The sequence below is a fragment of the Patagioenas fasciata genome, chromosome 16, assembly GCF_037038585.1.
Source record: "Patagioenas fasciata isolate bPatFas1 chromosome 16, bPatFas1.hap1, whole genome shotgun sequence".
NCBI lineage: Eukaryota > Metazoa > Chordata > Aves > Columbiformes > Columbidae > Patagioenas > Patagioenas fasciata.
Genome location: NC_092535.1, coordinates 10196440 through 10217051, shown reverse-complemented (window position 1 = coordinate 10217051; position 20612 = coordinate 10196440). Strand labels below are relative to the sequence as shown.

The 20612-nt window shown below is 44.7% G+C and overlaps 1 protein-coding gene across 4 annotated transcripts in view; it reads right to left on the bottom strand.

The window, feature by feature from the left end:
* Window positions 1-20612, bottom strand: part of CPNE1 (copine 1) — a 43892-nt gene that overhangs the window by 10104 nt on the left and 13176 nt on the right. For all 4 annotated transcript variants that reach the window (XM_065849884.2, XM_065849885.2, XM_071815642.1 and 1 more), the window contains 6 exons: window positions 6872-7000; window positions 6000-6179; window positions 5189-5263; window positions 4888-4959; window positions 4150-4233; window positions 3619-3708 (listed from right to left, as the gene is read on the bottom strand). In XM_065849884.2, coding sequence (XP_065705956.1) covers window positions 3619-3708; window positions 4150-4233; window positions 4888-4959; window positions 5189-5263; window positions 6000-6179; window positions 6872-7000 — 630 coding nt within the window. The remainder of the gene's footprint in view (window positions 1-3618; window positions 3709-4149; window positions 4234-4887; window positions 4960-5188; window positions 5264-5999; window positions 6180-6871; window positions 7001-20612) is intronic.

The following is a 20612-nucleotide window of genomic DNA, read 5'->3' as shown; positions in this document are numbered from 1 at the left end:
AAGTGTCCCACGTTATGGACAACGGCAGCTGCTCGCCACACGATCTCCTGCTTCCGAGAGCTCTGCAGCTACGCGAGTGAGCTCCCATCACATCAGAACTGGAGGTGTCATCCGTGGCACTAATTGAAACCTGACAGGAAGCGGGACACCCGGAGTGAATCTCAGAAAAAAGGAGATGTTCAATTGTTCACTCATTTAAGTACACACAGTTTAAGCTTTAATTAAAACGTTTCCACACATTAAATACAATAGATATTAAACAAACACAAATACCCCCAACGTTTCACAGCCCTCATGTATAAACGCAAGATCATTTAGAACAAGATATGCAACTGGGGTAATGGGAAGAAGCAATTAAAATTTTGTTCTCTAAGCACTTTCTGAATGTACTATTTTCTTCTGCCCAGTAATAGCATCGATCTACAAAGAAACGGTAATTTCCACTGTCTGTCTTTTTCTGCATCTTATAACAAGCAAATTATAAATACTTAAGAACCAGTCATGTTTAAATCAGCATGAAAGCTTCAGAACTAGATAATGCAGAAAAGCAATGCATTTAAAAATCAAAATATGCTAATAACTATGGCTTAGAGGAAAGACGCGTATTGACGATAGTTTGCCATAAAATCAACTATGAGGAGCATTTATAACATGCACAACACAAATGACTGCAGAATGCAAGTAATTCCAGACTCAGTCAATCAAGAAACAGTCTGTGAACAGCTGCTTCCCCCCGCTGAAGTTCACACGCTGGACAGATTCAAAAGCTCTCTGAGATCTGCCTTCAGTACCCAAGAAACCGATGTCACCCCAGTACAAACCACAGTGACAGCTTTTCCTCAGGATGAAAGGACAAGAAAAATCCATGGGTAACACCTCAATAAGGATGCCAAATTTGGTGGCTCAATATCTGAATTTGAGACAAGGTTCTTCTAGGTCTACTGTGGTCCAGTAGAGATCTGCCACTGGGACAAACAGGAAACCTGGACAAAAAGCTGGGTGGATTATGGCCTAATCCAGTCACCCCAACAGGAGGAACCATGTGATCCTTCAGCCTCTGAATGGGAAAACACGATCACTCCAAAGACTGTGCCCCTTCTGCCCCCCATCCTTCCCAACCCACCCCTTGTCGCTCCTCTCTTCCGCACACTCCCAAGAAGCAACTCCCCCGCCCGCCCTGAGCTCCACAAAGCCTCTTCCCAAAAACTCTGATGTTTAAACACCACCTAGAAGCACCTGGATTACACGGGGGAGGCCAACACAGGACGCTCTTGCACAGCAGCACAGGGCAGCTTCTCCTTCGCACCAACACACACAGAGAACTGGGCAGCGGCCGCCCCCACACACCTCCCCTGCCCTCCTGCTCACTCCCACCCCGCCACACCAATAAAACTGTATTTAGGATCAGTTTTGCCATTAGTTCACAACACAACACGGCTTAAAACAAAGCTCTTGTTGCAAGGGTTTTCTAAAACTGGCCAAGATTCACTGTGTGCAGCCCAGAGAGCGCTGCTGCTGCAAACAGCATCCTGCCGGCAATGCTGCAGGACAATGCACGTGCTTATTTACTGATTAATTATGTCTTCGCAAATGAACTATTCAATATTCAGGGCAAGCCTTGGAATACAGTCAGAGGATAAAAGGCCCCTTTCACCTACAGGAGGAACTTTCAAAATGCACAGAGAATGGATGGGCTTTTCTGTATACACCATCAAACGCGTGGATCGGCAGCTTTAGTGTCAATACCAACACCCACAAAGTCCACATTCGCTATTTCCATTTAAATAACTATGGGGGACAGATTCTACTCACATTGGTCCCTATTTGCAACAAAACTGTCAAGATTAGGCAGTTTCACAAATCTGAGTTGTTCTTAACACGGAACAAGGAGAACATCACGCTGAACAGAGAATCACCGAAACATTAGGTAGCATCATTAATTTGACCAAGAGATTTATGCTCACACACATATTCAGTACAGAACCCTCCTGCACAGCTGGAAAGCTGATGTTCATGGGACACATCAGAACGGCCATTTCCACTGTGCTGAACTACACAGGGAGTTCTCCCCTCGCTACTGTTTTTTCACACATAATTGTTCCTACGTACATTTTCGGAAGCCTCAAACGAGAGGTTCAGAGCAGCAAATACCAGATGAAAAATGAAACACCAACGCAATATTTCATCCTCTAGTGCTGCCTGTCAGCCTGAATTCCCCTGGCTCACTGATGTCCCTAACGTGTACGTACAAGAACAGTGTAATCCTTTTTCACAGCTGCATTCTGAAACTTGTTAGATTATTTGCACATGCATCAAGAACTTGGGCTGAAACGAACTAACAGCAAAAATCTACCCTTTTTAAGAAGCGGGTCATTCCAAAGTGAATTCGAAAGCACAGCAAGTTTCTGGAAAACAAACAAACAAAAAAAAAAAACCCCACCAAATAAAAAAATAAAGAAAAACAAACAAAATACAATTTATAAAACATACACAAATCTTTTTGGACTACAGCAAGCGCAGCCTCATGTAACAGCATGTGTAAGCCATGCCATCCCAGGTCAGTTTTGACAACAAAGTCTCTTTTTCCCACATCCTTTCCACATTTGCTGCTCACTTTTAGACCAGGAGGATTCCTGCTGACCCGGGACTGTTGATTCCCCAACAGTAAAAGTTCATGAACACCACTTAGAACGTGGCCACACACCAACAAGCCCAGCACACGTGAACATCTATTTCCAGGTTAATAACCTCAGTAATTCTTTGGCCCTGCCATGCTGCACAAATAAAATAATGGCACGCATGCGTTTTGCTAAACCTTTCAGATCAAACTTCCAGCATGAGATTTCTTCACAGACAGGACAAGGCAGGAAAATTCTGCAAACGGAAAGTGTTGAGGAGTTGGATAAGCAGAGAGAGACTACACAGACATAGAACTATGTATAGATTTAAATGCCTTCACATTATCAACACATTGCTTCAAACAGAAATTAAAAAATTAATTTGCTATCAGATTTTCTTTTGTAGAAATATATTAACAAGATGCAATTGTTCTGCTACCATCTCCATAAGCCAAGATTAGAGAGAATTAGTCATCACATACAAAATGACAAGGAATTGCAGTTCTGACTCAAAACTACATTTCTAGTTGGAAAGACAGAAAATGAGTTGGGACAAGCCTGCTGGGCTCATGAACGGAGGAATCTGCACAATGCATTGCGGTCCTCTCCATGTCAGCATCCTAAGGCACTCAAGCTTGTCCAACATATATGAGTTAACTTAGAAACAGTGTTAGAGAGCCACAATTAAAAAACAAAAACAATCCCACCACAACAAAAAACAACACCTGAAACCTTGGCCAGAGTAGTGAGAAAATCAGTTATAATTGTTCTTATGACTATTCATTAGAAAGTGTCACTTCTGCATTTCCCAACTTCGCAATCTGACAACTCATAATGTTTTAATACAGACATCATATGTAATAAGACGCATAATCACTTATCTATCATGTTACTGCTCTAGAAAGGCAATCTAAACATTTAAATATGACCAGACAACATGATAGTTAACATCAAAGATTAGATTACTTATAACAACAAAGAGAATTTCCGAAAGCTGTACCTTGATAGGTTTATTAAAATCTCCACTGCAGAATGTCTGCAAGGGAACACTGAACTTCCTCCAGCACGGATTTAAGTTGTTCTTAATCACCTTAAAAAAAAAAATTACAGCATAACGTCACATGAGGGATGTGACATGCGAGTCACTAAGATCCATAACCTGAGGGTTAAGAACAGCCTCAGACAGCCCACCCTGACACGTAGGGACAGCCAAGCAAAAGCTCTCTGAGAAATAAAAGCTTGAAGTTCAGGGTAAAGTTAAATTTCAGAGTCAAGCCAACCTAACAGCTCATCACCACTGAAAGGGAGGAGAGTCCAGCCACTCTGCTCACGTGGTGCACGGCTGGACCCTTCACTGAGCCACCATGCGGCAGATCAACAGTTTTCTGCCAAGTCAGTGAGCAGAGCCCCATTTTTAGCACACAAGACAACTTCCATCGCAGAGCTGCAGCAGTGGGGCTCCCAGTTTCAGGAGGAGTAAAATGTCTGATCAATTCAAGAAAAATATCAGTGTAGAGATACTAAATCTTACCTCCGATCTGTACACCAGCTGCCACGTTCCAGCATTGCTCTGCTTGTAAAACTCCAAAAATGGATCCGATTTACCTAAGAAATCCTAAAAAAAAAAAAACAACTGAGGTAATCAGCCTCCTATATTTTACTCAGATGAGAGAAGAGCTGGCTAATCACTACATGATATTTCAAACAAACTGTAAATCGGTCTTCTATTTTCTCCTTTAAACTGCTGCACTTTCTAAGTCATCAGAATTCATCAGCTCTGATTCCAAGATGGTCTCCTCAGACCATTTTTCTTAGTATAAGTCACATAATTTTACTGACTGAGGAGTGAGGTCACTAAATCCCTGGACTGGTCTTTGGCTTTAAAGAACATTGAGGAAGCATACCAAAATTTCCACCTTTTCTTCCTTCATAACATTACAAAAAACTCAGGTCACAGCTACAATATTCATTGGACACAATTATGTAATTGAACTGTATTAAAATCCAGAATATGCCAAAGGCACATTCCAAATAATCCCGCAAAACTTAAGCTTGGCGGTGGAGTTTCTGGTTTGACGTTGTGGTTTTCAACATGAAATTACATCTCCAGTTTACATCACTTAAGTAACAAAACACAGTAAGCCTTTTTTCATCCATGGATTGCCTAGCTTAGTTGACTGTCTGCAAAAACAGAGAGATTCCTGCCCAAAAGCCACTGACTGTAAATATCGTAGAAGCACGCAATATGGTTTTTTAAAAAAATCAGTACCTTTTTGTCCAAGTTTTGGGCTTCAATTTCCAAGCACACAACTCTGGTATCTTTAATCTCCTCTGCTGAAATCTGTGCCACGGAAATTTTAAGAATAAAAATAAATAAAATTAAACAAGAAACCTCACAGAGTTTTGTTCGCATTTTGTCTGTGAAATAAACTGTAGTTACAATATCTATCTTTCCTGTACACATGTAGCATTTGAAGATACACTGACAGAAACACAGAAATGTTACTTTGTGTCAGACAACATATAGAAGAATAAGAAACGTTTTTTTTCTACACAGAACGTTTATTTACCGTAATGGTGCCCCTTCCTGCCGGCTTTCCCTGCTTCAGTTCCAGTGGTCGGGTGAACACCGAGCTGGACACAACCTGAGGTTAAAAGACAGGCAAGAGAAACATCGAGCTAGACCAAAAGCAAATAGGTACTTTTCAAACTCTCCTATAAGATCTAAAAGGATTTAAATGCATTTCCAACAGTGACAGCCAGAGTTTGTGCACCTGAATGGTCTGAAAATTCTGAGATTACCTTCTCTCACTATCCGCCAAACAGTACCCACTAATGCCTCCAAACTTCAGCCTCCTGTTTTTACCACCCCTGAGACAAAAGAGGCACTTTCTACACAAGTAACCAAAAAGCTACTAAAAATCAGAAAAGACTATTTATCAAGCCTTTCTTTAATAGCACAAATCCTGCTTTTTCTTCTCCTACCCAGTTGTACAAACCCCTCCCTGGGAAACGCAACCAAATCTCAAACAGCCTGACTTCCCCAGATTTACTGCCTGTGATCGCTTTGTGCAAAGGAAACTCCACCAGAGCTCCCCAAGCACCATGCCCTCCTCACCCCAGCCTGCCTGCTCTGCCACAAGTGCCTCCGAAGTTAAGCAATTAATTGCAAACCACGTATATCTCTAACCTTCGCTTTGTGATTGACACCATCATTTTCTAGATAAGTTCAACAGTAACACAAACCGACCTGTTCAACCAGATGTTTTCAGATTTGAACATGCTGAAGCCTTTAATACAGCAGTCTTCCACCCCATTTTTCATAACAAACCCAACGCTTGCTGCTGCTTTGTAGATCACTTAACCTGTGCCTTCGCGTACCTGTCCCAGCGTGCACTCGATCCCCCCGAGGTAGTCATCATCACTTAAGTCAAGGGACTTGTTATCGATATCATAAACGCCAAATTTCAGCTTCTGCACTTTCTCAAAGTAGTAATCCACAACCAGTTTCTTGCAGAATTCAGGGTCCTGGCAGTTCTTGATCCTCTCCGTGCGATCTAGCTGCACAAACACAGAAGCAAAGCTGTTGATGGTGAGCAAGAACCAGGTTTTCTCCCATGCAGCTTTTCCTCTGCGTCCCCGGGCCCTGCGCTGGCTGAACATGGGCACAGGCTGGACTGCACATCCCAGACCGTGCCTGGAGCTCAGGGAGGAACCGGGGCACTGCCGGACTGACCGACAGCTCGCCAAGAGAGGGAATTGCACTGCATAACAAGACATTGCAGTATGGGGAAATTCTGAAAATCAGGGGAAAAAAGGCTGGTGCAATGCTGTGTTCTAGACTGCGTGCTGTGGGGTAAAAAGGACAGGCCACATTGTAACAGACAAACCAACATCCTGATGCAACTCTAAGCAAACACATCAGCGATTAATGAAAACAATCAGTGTAAAACTCCAGAGCTGGAGTGTGGGCATCGGGGACTGCTCAGTGAATGCAAATCTGAATTAAACACATCCTGCACCCACTAGGAAAACCAGCGCCATGGAAACGGGGAAAGCCGGTGTGTTTGCACCCACAGCACAGCGGGGGCTGAGGTGCTCTCACCTCATTCCCCTGCCCTCTTCTCAGCCCCCTACCCTCACCTCACCTCATGCCCCTGCCCTCCCCTCAGCCCTCCCCTCATGCCCCTGCCCTCCCCTCAGCCCTCTCCTCACCTCATTCCCTTGCCCTCCCCTCATGCCCCTGCCCTCACCTCAGCCCACTGCCCGCCCCCCGCGTCCTGCAGCAGCACACAGAGCGGGTCGGAGCGGGAGCCCAGGTCCCTGTCCAGGAGGCTCCGGCAGGACACGGAGAGTTCCACGCGGGACACGCACCCGGACATCTGTGGGCAGAGCACAGCGTCAGACAGACCGACAGACCGACGGACAGACCGACCGCGACCGTCTTCGCGTGCTCCCGGCGGCGCGCGCGGCCGCTGCCGGGCGGGGCTGCTCGGGGCGCGCGGGCAGCGCCGCCAGCGCGAGACAGCGGCGGGAGCGCGCCCCGCCCGGCCCCGCGCGCCCCCGGCCAGCGGCACCGAGCGCGGCCCGGCCCGGCCCGGCCCCGTCCCGCCGCCGTTTCCCTTCCTGCCTCTTCCTCGGGCTCTGCCCGCTGCTCACGGCAGCTCCCGCTCCCCGCGGCGCCGGAGCCCCAGGCCCGTCCCTCCCCCGCCGTGCGCGCTGCTCCCCCGGGAAAACCAGTTGTTAACAGCTGTCGCGCACGTTGTGACTCCGCCGGGCAGCTGTTGATTCACCCATCCGCGCAGCTCAGGCCGCGCCTGTGCAGATGCTCTCGCAGCGCGTCAGCGCCCGGGGACACGACACCCGGGACAGGCCAAAATCCGCCGAACGGCCCCGGTCCTTACCACTCGGCCCCGGGAGCTGCACAGCCCAGGTACCTGGGGTGCTGCCGCCTCCGGAATAAACTAACCATCCTGTAACAAGGTGACAGCTACATTTTATTAGATATCAAACTGCGGGCACTGCTGTTCAAGGAACAGCTAGAATTCTCAGAAGTGAATTTTGGAGATAAGCCTTCAAGCATCAAAGCATTAAAGAGAGCTTGAGAGCTCTAACACGTATTTCAAATGTGAATATTTCACAGAAAAGCTCCTTCAGAGTTTGGAAACAAAGAAATAATTGTTTGCTCTTTCTAGTATCCAAGTATTCACACAGCTTTCTCATAGTCACAGGGTGTAAATATTTATCTCAATGGAAAGATGAGCTTTTATTAAACAACATTTAATCCCTTAGACCTCCCAGTCTGCCCTGGACAGATGTCAACAACGTCACTTAATACACTATCGCACAGCACTTGGATGCTCTGGTAATGGGGCAGGACAAAAGCAGCGCTCAGCAAGAATTAGCAAAGCTTTAGGCAAAGAGGATCATCGTTCAGCTTTCTACTAAGGTCACCGTCATCATGATCTGCTTTAACACCGGCATCTTCAAAGAGGCCAGTTTGAAGTAGGCTGCTCAACTGTTCAAACTACTAGTTAGAGCCATTCATCTTCCACCGCAGTCGCCTTCAAACCCAAGTAAGATCCACAAAGAAATCATTGCCTTCAATAAATATGTTCGTCCGCAAACCGCAAGTCCCAGGTATCAGGTTTTCTCTCTACCCACACATACCGTTCCAGCAGAGCAGCCTCGTGTCTGCGGTTCTACAGACAACACACCTGGCTGTGGGACACCGGGGGACATCAGCACAGCCAGCGCTGGCTCCCGCAACATCTCTGCGTGCCTCTACTGCAACAGATGTTTCTGTACCAACAGGAGACAGAACCAGGAGCCACCTTTCCTCCCCACGAGAGCACAAAGGATCAGGAGTAAAGTTAAGCTCAAAGCATCCCCAAGCAGGAGGAAATGTTCCTACGGGTTTCAAGCTGCATGCAGAACAAGTCTGTACGTATTTATTCCATGCTACAAAGACACCGCTAAGGAAAAGCTAAAATTTTGAGATGGAAACTGTTAAAACACACAATGAAGCCAGGAGCTGAAGTGACACAAGTCCTCAAACCTGACCACCTCCCATCTGCTATCTGAATCCCTTCTCCAGATCAGCAGCAGTGAAATTAGAAAAATACTCCTCTGTTTTAAGCATTTCTCTTTCAATACACTAACACCCAGCAAGCTGTCTCATCCTAATGTTGTGGGTTTAGTTGTGGCCCAGGATTTCCCTTGAAACACAGCCCAGATGTGCTGCTGAAGCTCTGGGAAGTCACAAACCACAGGGGATCTTTCCCACTGTGTCCTCATGGCACAAGGTGATGCAGGGGACAGCCAGGCCACGCTCCTCACCAACTCAGAGGTAACCAGAAAGCGGGTTTAACAATTAGACGCAGAACCCGTATGGAAAGCAGAGGGATAGCTCCTTAACAGATTCAGATTAAAAAATCATGTTTCAGTTGGAAACATCAGTGTGAACCCCAGCCAGCACTTGTTTATGTATTGCTGCCTACGGACAGCCTTGACAAGCCCACACAAAGTTTCTTTACACTTCACAGCTTTCCAAATACACTGCACGGTGTTCTCCAACTTCAATCCGGCCCTTGAATAATTGCAGCAGAAAATGCTGATTGCAGACTAGTGTGAGTCTCTCAGCAGCCAGGGCCGGGAGCAGGCTGGTCTGTGAAGACACAACGTCCATTCCAGTCCCAGCTGCAGACGTGCTCAGCTCCAGGTAAACACCCTCACTCCGCTGGCCCCGGTTAGAGGGAGAAGCGTAAACCTCTTGAAACCTGCCTGCGTCTGAAAAGCTTAAAAAGATCAAAAGCTTAATATATTTTAATTGTCAAACACACACAAATAAAACAGTGAATGGGGAAAACCAAATAAATAGCAGAGATCCTCAGCAATTAGGAGAACTAACCCCAACTTCAGTTATCAGCTATTTTTAAAGATTTAATGATGATAAGCACTGGTTCAAATATTCTCTTTTCCCGCCCAAGCAGGAATTCTGGAATTTACTTTCATTCTTCACAGAATCAGAATCACAGAATGGACTGGGTTGGAAAAGACCTCAGAGATCATCAAGTCCAACCCTTGGTCCAACTCCAGTCCATTGACCAGATCATGGCACTAAGCGCCATGGCCAATCTCAGTTTAAAAACCTCCAGGGCCAGTGAGTCCAGCACCTCCCTGGGCAGCCATTCCAATGCTGACCACTCTCTCTGCACAGAATTGCTTTCTAATAGCCAGCCTCAATTTCCCCTGGCAGAGTTGAAGCCCATGCCCCCTTGTCCTATTGCTGACTGCCTGGGAGAAGAGACCAATCCCCCCCTGGCTAGAACTGCCCTTCAGGTCGTTCTAGAGAGTGCTGAGCTCACCTCTAAGCCTCCTCCAGACTAAACAACCCCACAGTAAACTGTATTTCACTATAGCAATTGGCACCTCTTTTCCTATAAAAATCTGAATTGTCTAAGTGAAGTGCATCAGTTGATTTCCATCTCTCTGCAAAGGCTCCGTGCGCCTCCTCTGGGAGAACTGACCAACCCAAATGCCTCAAAAACAGCACCAAATGGCCTCGTGCCCAACACACCTCCCATCCTGCTTCTCCGAGAACCCTGTGATACCTTCTCTTTCCTCTTAACCTTCTGTGTTCTGAGGACTCGCACAACCCTGCAATGCCCTCCTGCTGTTTCATTCCGAGAACACCCATCTTATTCAGCTTGTGCATTCAAGTCAGTATTTCAAAAACAAACATCATGTTGTTTCATCGAGTTTTTGTACAGCGTGCTTATACCCATTCACACACACGAATCACTTCAGCTTCTAGACTTGCAACAATTAATCTTTAGAATGTAAATAATATTCTGTCATAGTATTTTCCAACAGTTCCAGAAATGCTAAGATTCATTGATTTCTTATTTTCCCTCCTCACAACCATGCTGATAACTAATATTGATGTCTATTATTTGAAACTTCTGGATTACAGAAGACAATGGATATTCCTGAAGCAAAAGCAGCAGCTAAAGTGAATTGCTTTCCATAAAGGTATTTAAACATATTCAATTTAGAAAGGATTCCTTATAGATCTATCCTTAACAGCTTGTAGTAATGACAATTTAACAACCTCTCCAACTTACTCACCACTGGCACTATAAGGTACAGCTTGGTCTGGAAGTCACAACACTATTCCGGCAGCAGAAACTCAGTTTGCCAAATAAAAAGGAACTCCAAAAACAGTAAGAAATTCAAACTCCATTTTAAAAAAATACATAAACCAGAGGCACTGGGTGCATCCCAGCACAGGGGTTTCAGAAGATAAGGCAATGCAAGCAAGTACTGGGCAAGTGTTGTTAGAAATAGCCCATAAAATCACAGCTAATGTTAGGTTAGGTTATACCCTCACGGTCAACAATTCCTATTGCCAAGAGCCACACGCACCTGATCCAAGGCTCTCACAACCCGGGGAGCTCGCTGGCCAGAGGCATCGCCCATGTTGTGTCATCTGAGCTGAATCCTGCACGTTCCTCTGCATCCCCTCCCTTCCAAGGGGAGAATGTTCAACACTCAGCTTCACATCCAACAGGCACCTGTGTTTTCTTGCCTTCAGTTGGAATTGCACATGATACAACAGCACATTTTGAGGAAAAATAAGACATCACCGATGTTATCCCCATGAACTCTAGAGCAGAACAGTGTCCACAGACACCTGTGCGATCCTGAGCACATACCCTGCTCAACCAGACATCATTCCCAGTTATTCAAGTAAAACTGGGCTCTGGGCTAAGTACACTTTAAGAAGTGCTCAGACAACCAAACTGAGGTCCAGCCTAAAAAGTTAAAATTATTTTTACAATGCATACCACCTCTCCCCTGTAAAGAGGCTCATGAACTCCAGCAGATGTGGAACACTGAAAGATAAATCCCATATTTCCAACAAAGCTGTTCTACACTGAATTAAAGCACATCATGGTCCCAAATAACCAAACCAACACCAAAAATACAGGACATTCTAGGAAAATCACACAGGAGATCCATGTTATACATTCAGAAGAATAAGGAGTTACCTGTTACTTTCTCAAGTTTTATATAAGCTTTGCAGAACTTCCAACCCTTTTCACACCATTCTACAGAAAAACCAACTTCCTTTCACACAGAACATTCTCCCATGCAAACAAAACCAACTCCATAGACAAGTCTAATGCTAATTTTATAATTATTATTCTAGCGATTCAGCTTAACCAAAGCTAAAAGCAAATCAAATCTAAGACAAGAAAGCACTGCCCATCTCTGCTTGAATAAAGCTCCAGAACAAGAGCGCCGAAAGATTTTCCCTGTCCCAATTCAGAGCTTTGGAGCGTCTCACATTGCCCCAAAACGCCACATATGGGTGTTTGACGCATAAACAAACTCTGTACTTATCCCTCTGCAGTAAGAGACCCACTGTTTAGTCTACTAAAGATCAAGCGTTACACGGCACAAGGTGAGACTTAGAGAGCGACATTTCTTGTTCAGACGCTTCCAGGCCACGCTGGGGCTGGGGAGCACATGGGGACGGGAGTGACACAGCTCACAGAACCCACAGACTCACTGGGCGGACAAGAAAAATCTACCGGCTTCATACCATGCAACACCACCAGCACGATCTGTAGAGGGCCAGGAGCAAGGTCTTCCGGAGGGAAAATGTTCGTGTTATTGCAGAGTCCAGTCTCACTGGTCACCTTGGTTTCACTGCACCACGTAAGACGGAGCATAAGCAAGGATTCAGCACAGGAAAACCTGCAGTTTGTTCCTAATTACAGTAATAAATTCTCATCGACTACATCACTCTGTACAGGATACCCCACACTCTATTTTAGTGTACACCAAATATTACCCACTAATTCAGAAGTGCGGCTCTAATACACGTGCTTAAGGACAGCTGATTTCCCATGAGCTTGTTTTGCACCAGGCTGAGCACAGCGTCTGCCTTCCATCCTGCTTATAGACACAGCAGCAATGCCAAAAATCCTGCCAGCCATACGTACCAACTGCAATTTTCACTGTCTTGGCATTATTCTACCCAACAACTCGAGAAATACACCCAGCAGAACATCACAGTTAATAGACCCTGCACTTCCCAACAATCCATAGTCCCCTCCTTGTCCATCGCTTACTAATCCCACAGTTTACAGTTAGCACCCTACCTCCTTCAAAACAGCTTCTCCCTGGCCTGCTGCGGCCCCTGAAGGTGCAGGCCACGAGAACCGATGCTTTCTCACAATACCAGCTCAATTTTCAGGGAGCAGCCTGTTACACTTCAGGTTTTGTTATTACAAAGCCCACACTAGTGCCAAGGTAGTACCAGCATCACTTTCTAAATATATTAACAACATAAAAATTCTCATGTGATCCTGAAGTCCAATAAGGCTCTAAAAGAAACCATAAAGGTAGGTTTGTATCACTAGATGCACTACGAAAGCGTCTTTAGTTTAAACTATCAAGAGTCTCATGAGAAAGGCCACAGTACACAGAAGTTCTTAGTAAATACAGCCTCTTGCCAGCACACCCGCTCTGCCACAGGCCACGCAGCCTCATCCCACAGCCCTGGAGAGAACACAAATGGCTACAGTTTTTTCCATCATTTCATTATTCCTGGTGGTTTGCAGTTGGGACAGTTAAGCCCAGCATTACTACAGGTAGATAACAAATCAATATTCTCTATATGGTGTTCCAGGGCACTACTGAACACGCACAGGAGCCAGGATCTGGTTCTACTCACCGAGATGCCTCCACATGAAGCTCCAGTATCATCACGAGAACTGGGGGTTTATATTTGAAGGCACCACAGGTGCAAGTGCTGAATGTGTGCGGGGCAACCCAACCTCCCAGACATCCACAGCAACCGAGAAGGCAAAGCTCCCGTTTATAGAACCACAGGGCTGTTCAGGTTGGAAGGGACCTTTAAGATCATTGCATTCAACCATTAACTTAATACCATCATGCCCACCACTAAACCATATCCCTAAGACCCACATCTATATGTCAATAAAAATATCTATGTGGTACTATATACATTATCTATGTGATAATAAGTTCTGGACAGCCTAAAAAAAAAAAAAAAAAGCTGAAATAAAGCACAAGAATCACAAATAGGACTGTAACTCCCAGCAGAAAATGCAAAAAAGAACTTCAGTCATTTCATCTCCTTCACCTCAGCTTTTCCCTCCCAAGGACCAAGAGCCACATCCCAATACCAGGGAAACACCTGAAACACCTTCTACCAGTTCAGCTTCCCACTGCTCTTCACCTCCAACTTACCACCGATGTCCCCTTAACCACAACCAACAAGCTCAAAGGCCAGTGCCAGCCTTTACTATCTACTCCACTTTTCTGAGAAATACATAAACAAATTGATAGGTCAACACCAATTCTATTTCAAATATTAGTTCATAATATATTAAATTACAATGGGGTTCAAATTAACACCTCAAACAAAACCTACGTTGCTCTTCCAAGTAACTTTTCTTCATGCAAAAGAAAACACATTTCAAAGTTTTCCATAGCACTCAGTAGCAGAATATCAAAAAACATTGCCTTGAAAAATGAACTTAAAGCAGGTTGGGCTTTGGAGTCACTCACTCCTTAAGCTGAAGCTGAACAGTAACTGTAACCCTAGCAGTGCTCACTGACTGCTCCCAAAAAGGAAGATTTCCTTCAATCCTTTCACACTCTTTCATTCACCTCCCTTTTCCACCCCCCCCCGTGATTCTCCAAAATTTATTACCGAAATGTAAAGAGCAACCCAACTGAAAAACAGACTTAACCTTAAGCTGAGACTGAAGACATCACCACACTCCTCTTTGGTTCTTCAACTACACTGCAGCTTCACCCCCAAGTATCTCAATATACCACTTGCTATTTACACGCACCCACGATTCCTGAGGCGACATCTCAGCCCCCATCCCGCTGACCCCTTTACAACCTCTGCGCCCTCCATGGGCTGCAAACCAAACCCACCCTGTACCCACTGCAGAGCCCACGGGATCTCACCCATTCCCTCAAACAAAGCTGTGATATTACACTTCAAGGCACAAACTCATCAGGGTCCATCTGTTTGGACTAGCAACTACTGTAGAACAGCACGAGTTCAAAATGAGACTTTAAAAAGAAATATGCCAGCAAAGGATCCAACTGATACTTGCTGCTTTATCAAACAAATCCACATTACTGAACAACTTCAGGGACCACGTAGCACCAATAGCCACTCAGTTAATGAAATGTTTGCCATATTTCTTGTTTGTATTGCACTGTTGAATGATCACCAAAAATGGCTGAGATATCCCAGATGAATTCTTCAAACCCTTCTCAGTTGCCCTGGAGTTATTACTGCACAGTGACAACTCTTGCCCAAAAAATGAATAAGGACATAAAGTAGAAGTGGCCTTTCAAGTTCTCACTCATTACAGAACATGCTCTCACATGATATCATTCAGGATTTCTTCTTTATGGACTTCAGTTTTGAATCTAGCTCCTTGTGAAATACAATCAGGTAAAAAATCCCATAATGTTGCTTCTGCAGCACTCCTAAGAAACTGATTTCAGTTTATTCATTGCAAGTTCAGCCTTTCTTACATCTTATTTCAGTTCTTTCTCCTTCTGAGCAGATGGTTCGTTTTACAAACAAGATTCACACCCCCATCATATTTTTTCTGTTACTTAATTATTACCATCTGTAATATGAACATCTTCAATTCTCCATTCTAATCTGTTGCAGAATAATGATGCTTCAAATCAGAAAAACCTATAAAAAAAACACCACCACAAAAACCTGACGTCAAGTAGAACAAAGGAAAGGGTTTGGCAGGGACTTTAAAGGCTGTTTTTTTCTCCTCCAACCAGACTACAACCAGAAGTACTGAAAGGTCACAAAACACCACACTGACCTCCCATCCCTTTTCTGGGCTCCTGATCCACCTGCTCCTATCGGTGTCCCTTCCCAAAACCACAAGCTCATTATGATGACAGATCAAACCTATCCCCCTTGTCTCGGTGCCAGAACGACCACAGCACCTCCCTGCAGTGGCTCCACCGCAGTAACACGCGTTTCCTCAAGTGCTTCTTCCACATCTGCTATCCGTAGTATATATATCCGTAGTATATATACCACGACACTTTCCAACCTGGACCCTAGAAAAGTCTGTTTTCATTAAGTTTGAATTTGCTACAAATGAGTTCCACACCCTTTAGAGTCATCGCAGAATCATTCTGGGTGGAAGAGACCCTCAAGATCATCAAGTCCAACAGAAAACATGCCTCTGCAAGTCAAGAACCTGAAAACCCTATAACCCAGGAGTGGGAAGTCTCAGATTCTCCCATGGGGCAGCATCTTAATTTTCTTCAAGTCAAATGAGTAGTTTCAATAATTTTTTAATAACTACGATCAAACTAAGGCAGAGAGAAGTTGTCTGAGCAAAAGGTTATCTGAGCATAAAACTTATCCGATGAAAAACCTAAATTTAACAGCTGTAAAAGCATGAACTGAATTATGTCTACTCCAAGCATAGAGGCTGGGAGTTGTCAGCGTGAGGTGGAACCTGGACACTCGGGTCACAACCCGCAGGTTCTCTGGGCAACAAGCACCGTTGCAGGAACAGAACAGCTGAGCACCCGAGACGGGTGGCGTCGGGACAGACTGTCAGAGCAGCTCGTTCATCGCCAATCTCGCGCCAACAGGGCTTGGACACCTACCTAACACAGCAGCAGAGGGACTCGAAGGTCACAAAGAGATGAAAACAGCGGCTGTTTTGACGTTATACATGTGAACAATCTTGGAGTGTGGGCTGCTCAAAAACATTCAAACCAACAGGTTCTTACTCCCTTTTCAAGGCTACAACAGAGGACGGTTCCATCCTCCAGCCCCAGACCGCAGCTGGCGCCGGGATTCCTCCCCCCTTCCAGTCACAGAATTAAATGATACTATGGTCACATTCAGTCAAGTCACTGCACTGAGAGTAGCTGATACTTCATACAGATACAATGTTATCTGCAGACTCATATTAGGATTTCTGTTAAATTGATTGATTTTGTTTAAACCAAAGCATTTCTGGTTTCAGAAAAACTTATTCTTTTCACTGCTGGAAGTTATTTTACAGGCACAACCACGGACAAACTGCAGAAGGAAAACAGTCCGCACACTCTCTGCTCCTGGAGTAATTAGGGCAGCCAAATACTACCTGCTCATGCAAGAAACAGCATGACATATTGCTTGTGTTGCAAGGGAGAAATGCCGTCTGGATTATTGTCTTAACAAAAATACAGTGTCAGTCACCCAAAGGGAGGGATGAGCATCCAGATGACAACAAAGGTCTCCAAAAAATCCAGGACACTTGTGCAGCATGTCGTGATGGTGTGTAATTATTCAGATACATTTAAAAGGCTTTTAAGAGATGCATCCAGTTTACTCAAAATGCTTTTATATCCATATGGGTTAGCACTGACTTAACTGACAACAACTACAGTTGTCTTTGAAAACCTTAAAACAGACTTGACCATCAAAACCAATTTGGATTTATAATCTAGGAATATGTAAGACTGTGCAGGGCTCAGGTTTAACCGTTTAACAGCAAACCATTTAGATCAACTACACAGTTCGTACATTCTATCATTAACAACTGAATTTAAATTAGTTTAAGAGTTTAACTATCTACTCGTTGTTTTATTCTGCTCTTTTTCACACAAGCTTGGTGCTGAAGTTTCTGAACCAAGAACATTCTTCATGAGATTAGGGCATTGCTTGGTTGTTTTCACTCAAGCTAAGAGCGAAGTTTGGTCTCAAACTTTCAACTTCAACCTACTGCCACTTCACCGTTAACACTGATGTGCCTTGAAGGTGAGGACGCAAACATCTGCCACCGGCTCCTGGTTTCACACGAGCTGTGCACCAGCACCCGCACACACACTTACCTCCCGAAAGCACTCACATCCACAGCTGAAAACAGCTCCAAGAGCTAGAAAAACACTCCGTTTGTTCGCATGAAATTGGACCTATAACACAGACAAGAGGCTCTGCAGCACTGCTGGAACGTAGCGGGGGAAACCTGGGCAACTGAGTTACTAATACTGAACAACTCCGCCTTCCCTCCTTGAAGAAGGGGTTTCACCTACATTCAGTCTAATTTTACTCTATGCTTTTGAAGCTGATTGGATTAGTGTTCCTCAAGAACACAGGATTCTTAAGTACTGTCCTTTTGTAAGAAATACTTGGCTAATAAAAAAATGGTATCGACAACCATCATTTTCAAGTTGAGCTTCCCGTTCAAACAAGCAAGGACTTCGCACATTCCATATCCATTGTCCCGTCAAAACACGCAGCGGTGCTTTGGTTATACTGCTGAAAACAAAAGTTTCACTAAAAGCTCATATTATGGAGCACATTCTGGCAAATGCCACCCCAGAAGGAAGGTCATCAAGCAAACAGATGCTACACAGAGGCTTGAAATCTTAGTAAGTGACAGCAGCCCTATGAATTCCTGTGCAATCTACTCTGGTGAACCTGCTTTAGCAGGTGGGTTGGACTGGATGATCTCCAGAGGTCTCTTCCAACCCCAACCAGCCTGGGATTCTGTGTGAATTTTATCATAAAAAGCACTAAATCAAAATTACCTAGGAGGAATTCTCAAAGTAGTTTAGGTTCTCACTACACTGCTCTGTTCCTCCCCAATTCTGCTGTCATTTCTAAGCGACTAGAAAGCATTTCCAAGCTTTCTAAAGTCACTCAAAGCAACAGTACATTCACATAAGTCACATTCAATGGGAAACAGCTGAATCAACCTCATTGTTCAAAATGAAATATCTGGCTGGAAGTTCCACCTACCTTCAGACGGCCACAAATCAGAGCGACACCATCCTACCAATTCTTCAGTTAACAATTCTGTAACTACAACATGAAGATTTCAAAAGGTCACCAGCCTTCCAGAAGCAGCGACAGGTTCAAAAAGCCAAACTATGCCAACCAAAAGGGTTTTAGGCAGGATCGATTCCTTCCAAGTCCTTCTCAGTTTGAAACTTCCCAGGGAAATGGGGCTCCCTCAGCCGTGGGCTGTGCGGGTGATCCCCACTGTCCTCGTGGAGCTACCCCAGCCGGGATCCATTACCAACCAAGTGAGGAACTCCAGCCTAGTTCACTGGTCGCTTGTAACAAAAGACCCCCCAAAAGTCAGGGAAAAAACAATGAAACTGGTGTGAGAGCAGTAAATAGAGATTTACAAAACTGATTTTGCAGAAATCAGACTCACATTGAAAGGAAATATACTCACTGTTCCTGAAAGCTTACTTGAACATAGTTGGGAAGCAACTGGTGAGACCATTTGAACTTAAGGCTGTAGACATGAGAGCATACAAGGAAAAACAGGGAGCCTGGGACAGCACTCATCTCTTTGCTTCTCTCCTAAGCTGCCATGCTGTCAATACACATATAAAAATAGAAGAATGATAACAAAGAAGCTGCACAGATCTGAGAGTCAGCGAATGAAGAGAATCGCAACTAAACCATCCGACATGTGCGGTCAGTCCGGAGCTACCGAACGGGAACACTTCAGGGCTGCGCTTCTTATGCACGGTATTTATACCCAAGTCAGGAAGGTGGAAAGCTCTCCCCGACCAAACAACACCCAAACATTGCACACAATAACAAAGCTCCGAGAACATTACTGACAGTGCCATCTGTACGGAAAACAAGCTCCAGAATACCTACCTGACCATGAGATAGGGAAAGAGCAGCAGAGTTCAGTACACAGACACAAATATTAAGTCAAACACATACACTGCCAACCAACAGACTTCCATCTCGTGGGAAAGCCAAATCTTTCACCTACAACCATGTTCTCACTGCCAAAAACAGATAGGAAGAGAATCCCATGAGGTTACTCTTTCTGCAGAAGCATTTAACAGTTTCGTTTCCTCTTGTTCCAGGAAGAGTCATTTGCCCCATACACAAATTCCAGCTCCGCTTTCCCAGAACCATGAAAGAACACGCAGCCACAGAACAGAAGGGAGCATCAGCAAACCTACGAGAGGGCAAAGACGAGCACGTGTATTTGGCAGCGCTGCCTCCTGGCCCAAGACACCATTTCTGAAAAACCTCTTCCAGCAACAGAATTTAGCATCTCTATTTTCTTTTTAAAGACCTGCACAATATCTAAATAAACTGACATAAAACAAATTCATGTCTCTAGACTCAAACTAAACGTTTCCTGATATACCAGTCCAGTTTCAAAACTGCTTCCTTCCAACCAATTATCTTTGTCAAAGCTAGAAACTAGTCTTTTGCTTGTACTAGAGTCTGTATTAAACAGGAATTACAGTTCCGTGATTCAGGATCTAACCCATCTATCTGGATAATCATCCTAAAACACCTGCTCTCGGGGTGGTCCGCCGTCCAGCCAGCTTTAAGTGCTCCATAGTAAGCAGTAGTTTCAATTTTGCAGATCAGAGACACACGCCGCTGAGGACCAACAGCATCCGCTGCGGGAATCACCACAGAACACTGAGGAACAACAGAACACAGGAACTGAAGTAGTTATTCACAGTCAGCGCACTGCTGGTGTGCCCAGGTAACTGGAGATTTTTTTCTGAAGTCTTCAGTGCGCTAAAATAGTCTGAGCGAAACAAGCTGCTAATTTCACACAGTATAGGCAACAACTTGCGTAAGGCCAGCCTGAGCAGCTCCGAACTGACCAGCGCCAACGTTCTTTAGAGGGCAGACCTTCAACAGCAACTGGCGCATCACTGCTCTTCATTTTTGGATCAATCTTCCTGCCCCCTCACAACAGATTCACAGCAAAGACATTCAAGAAAAACATTCAATGCTACAAAAGGAACAGTACTTAGAACAGAAGTTTCCTTCCGTTTTCTTTAAACCTACAAAGCCTCAAACCTCTCACAAATCTACATTTAGAACCTGGCAACAACCTATCAATAAAGAACTGGCTTTAATGTCTGTGATATTACAGAACTGACTTGACTGCG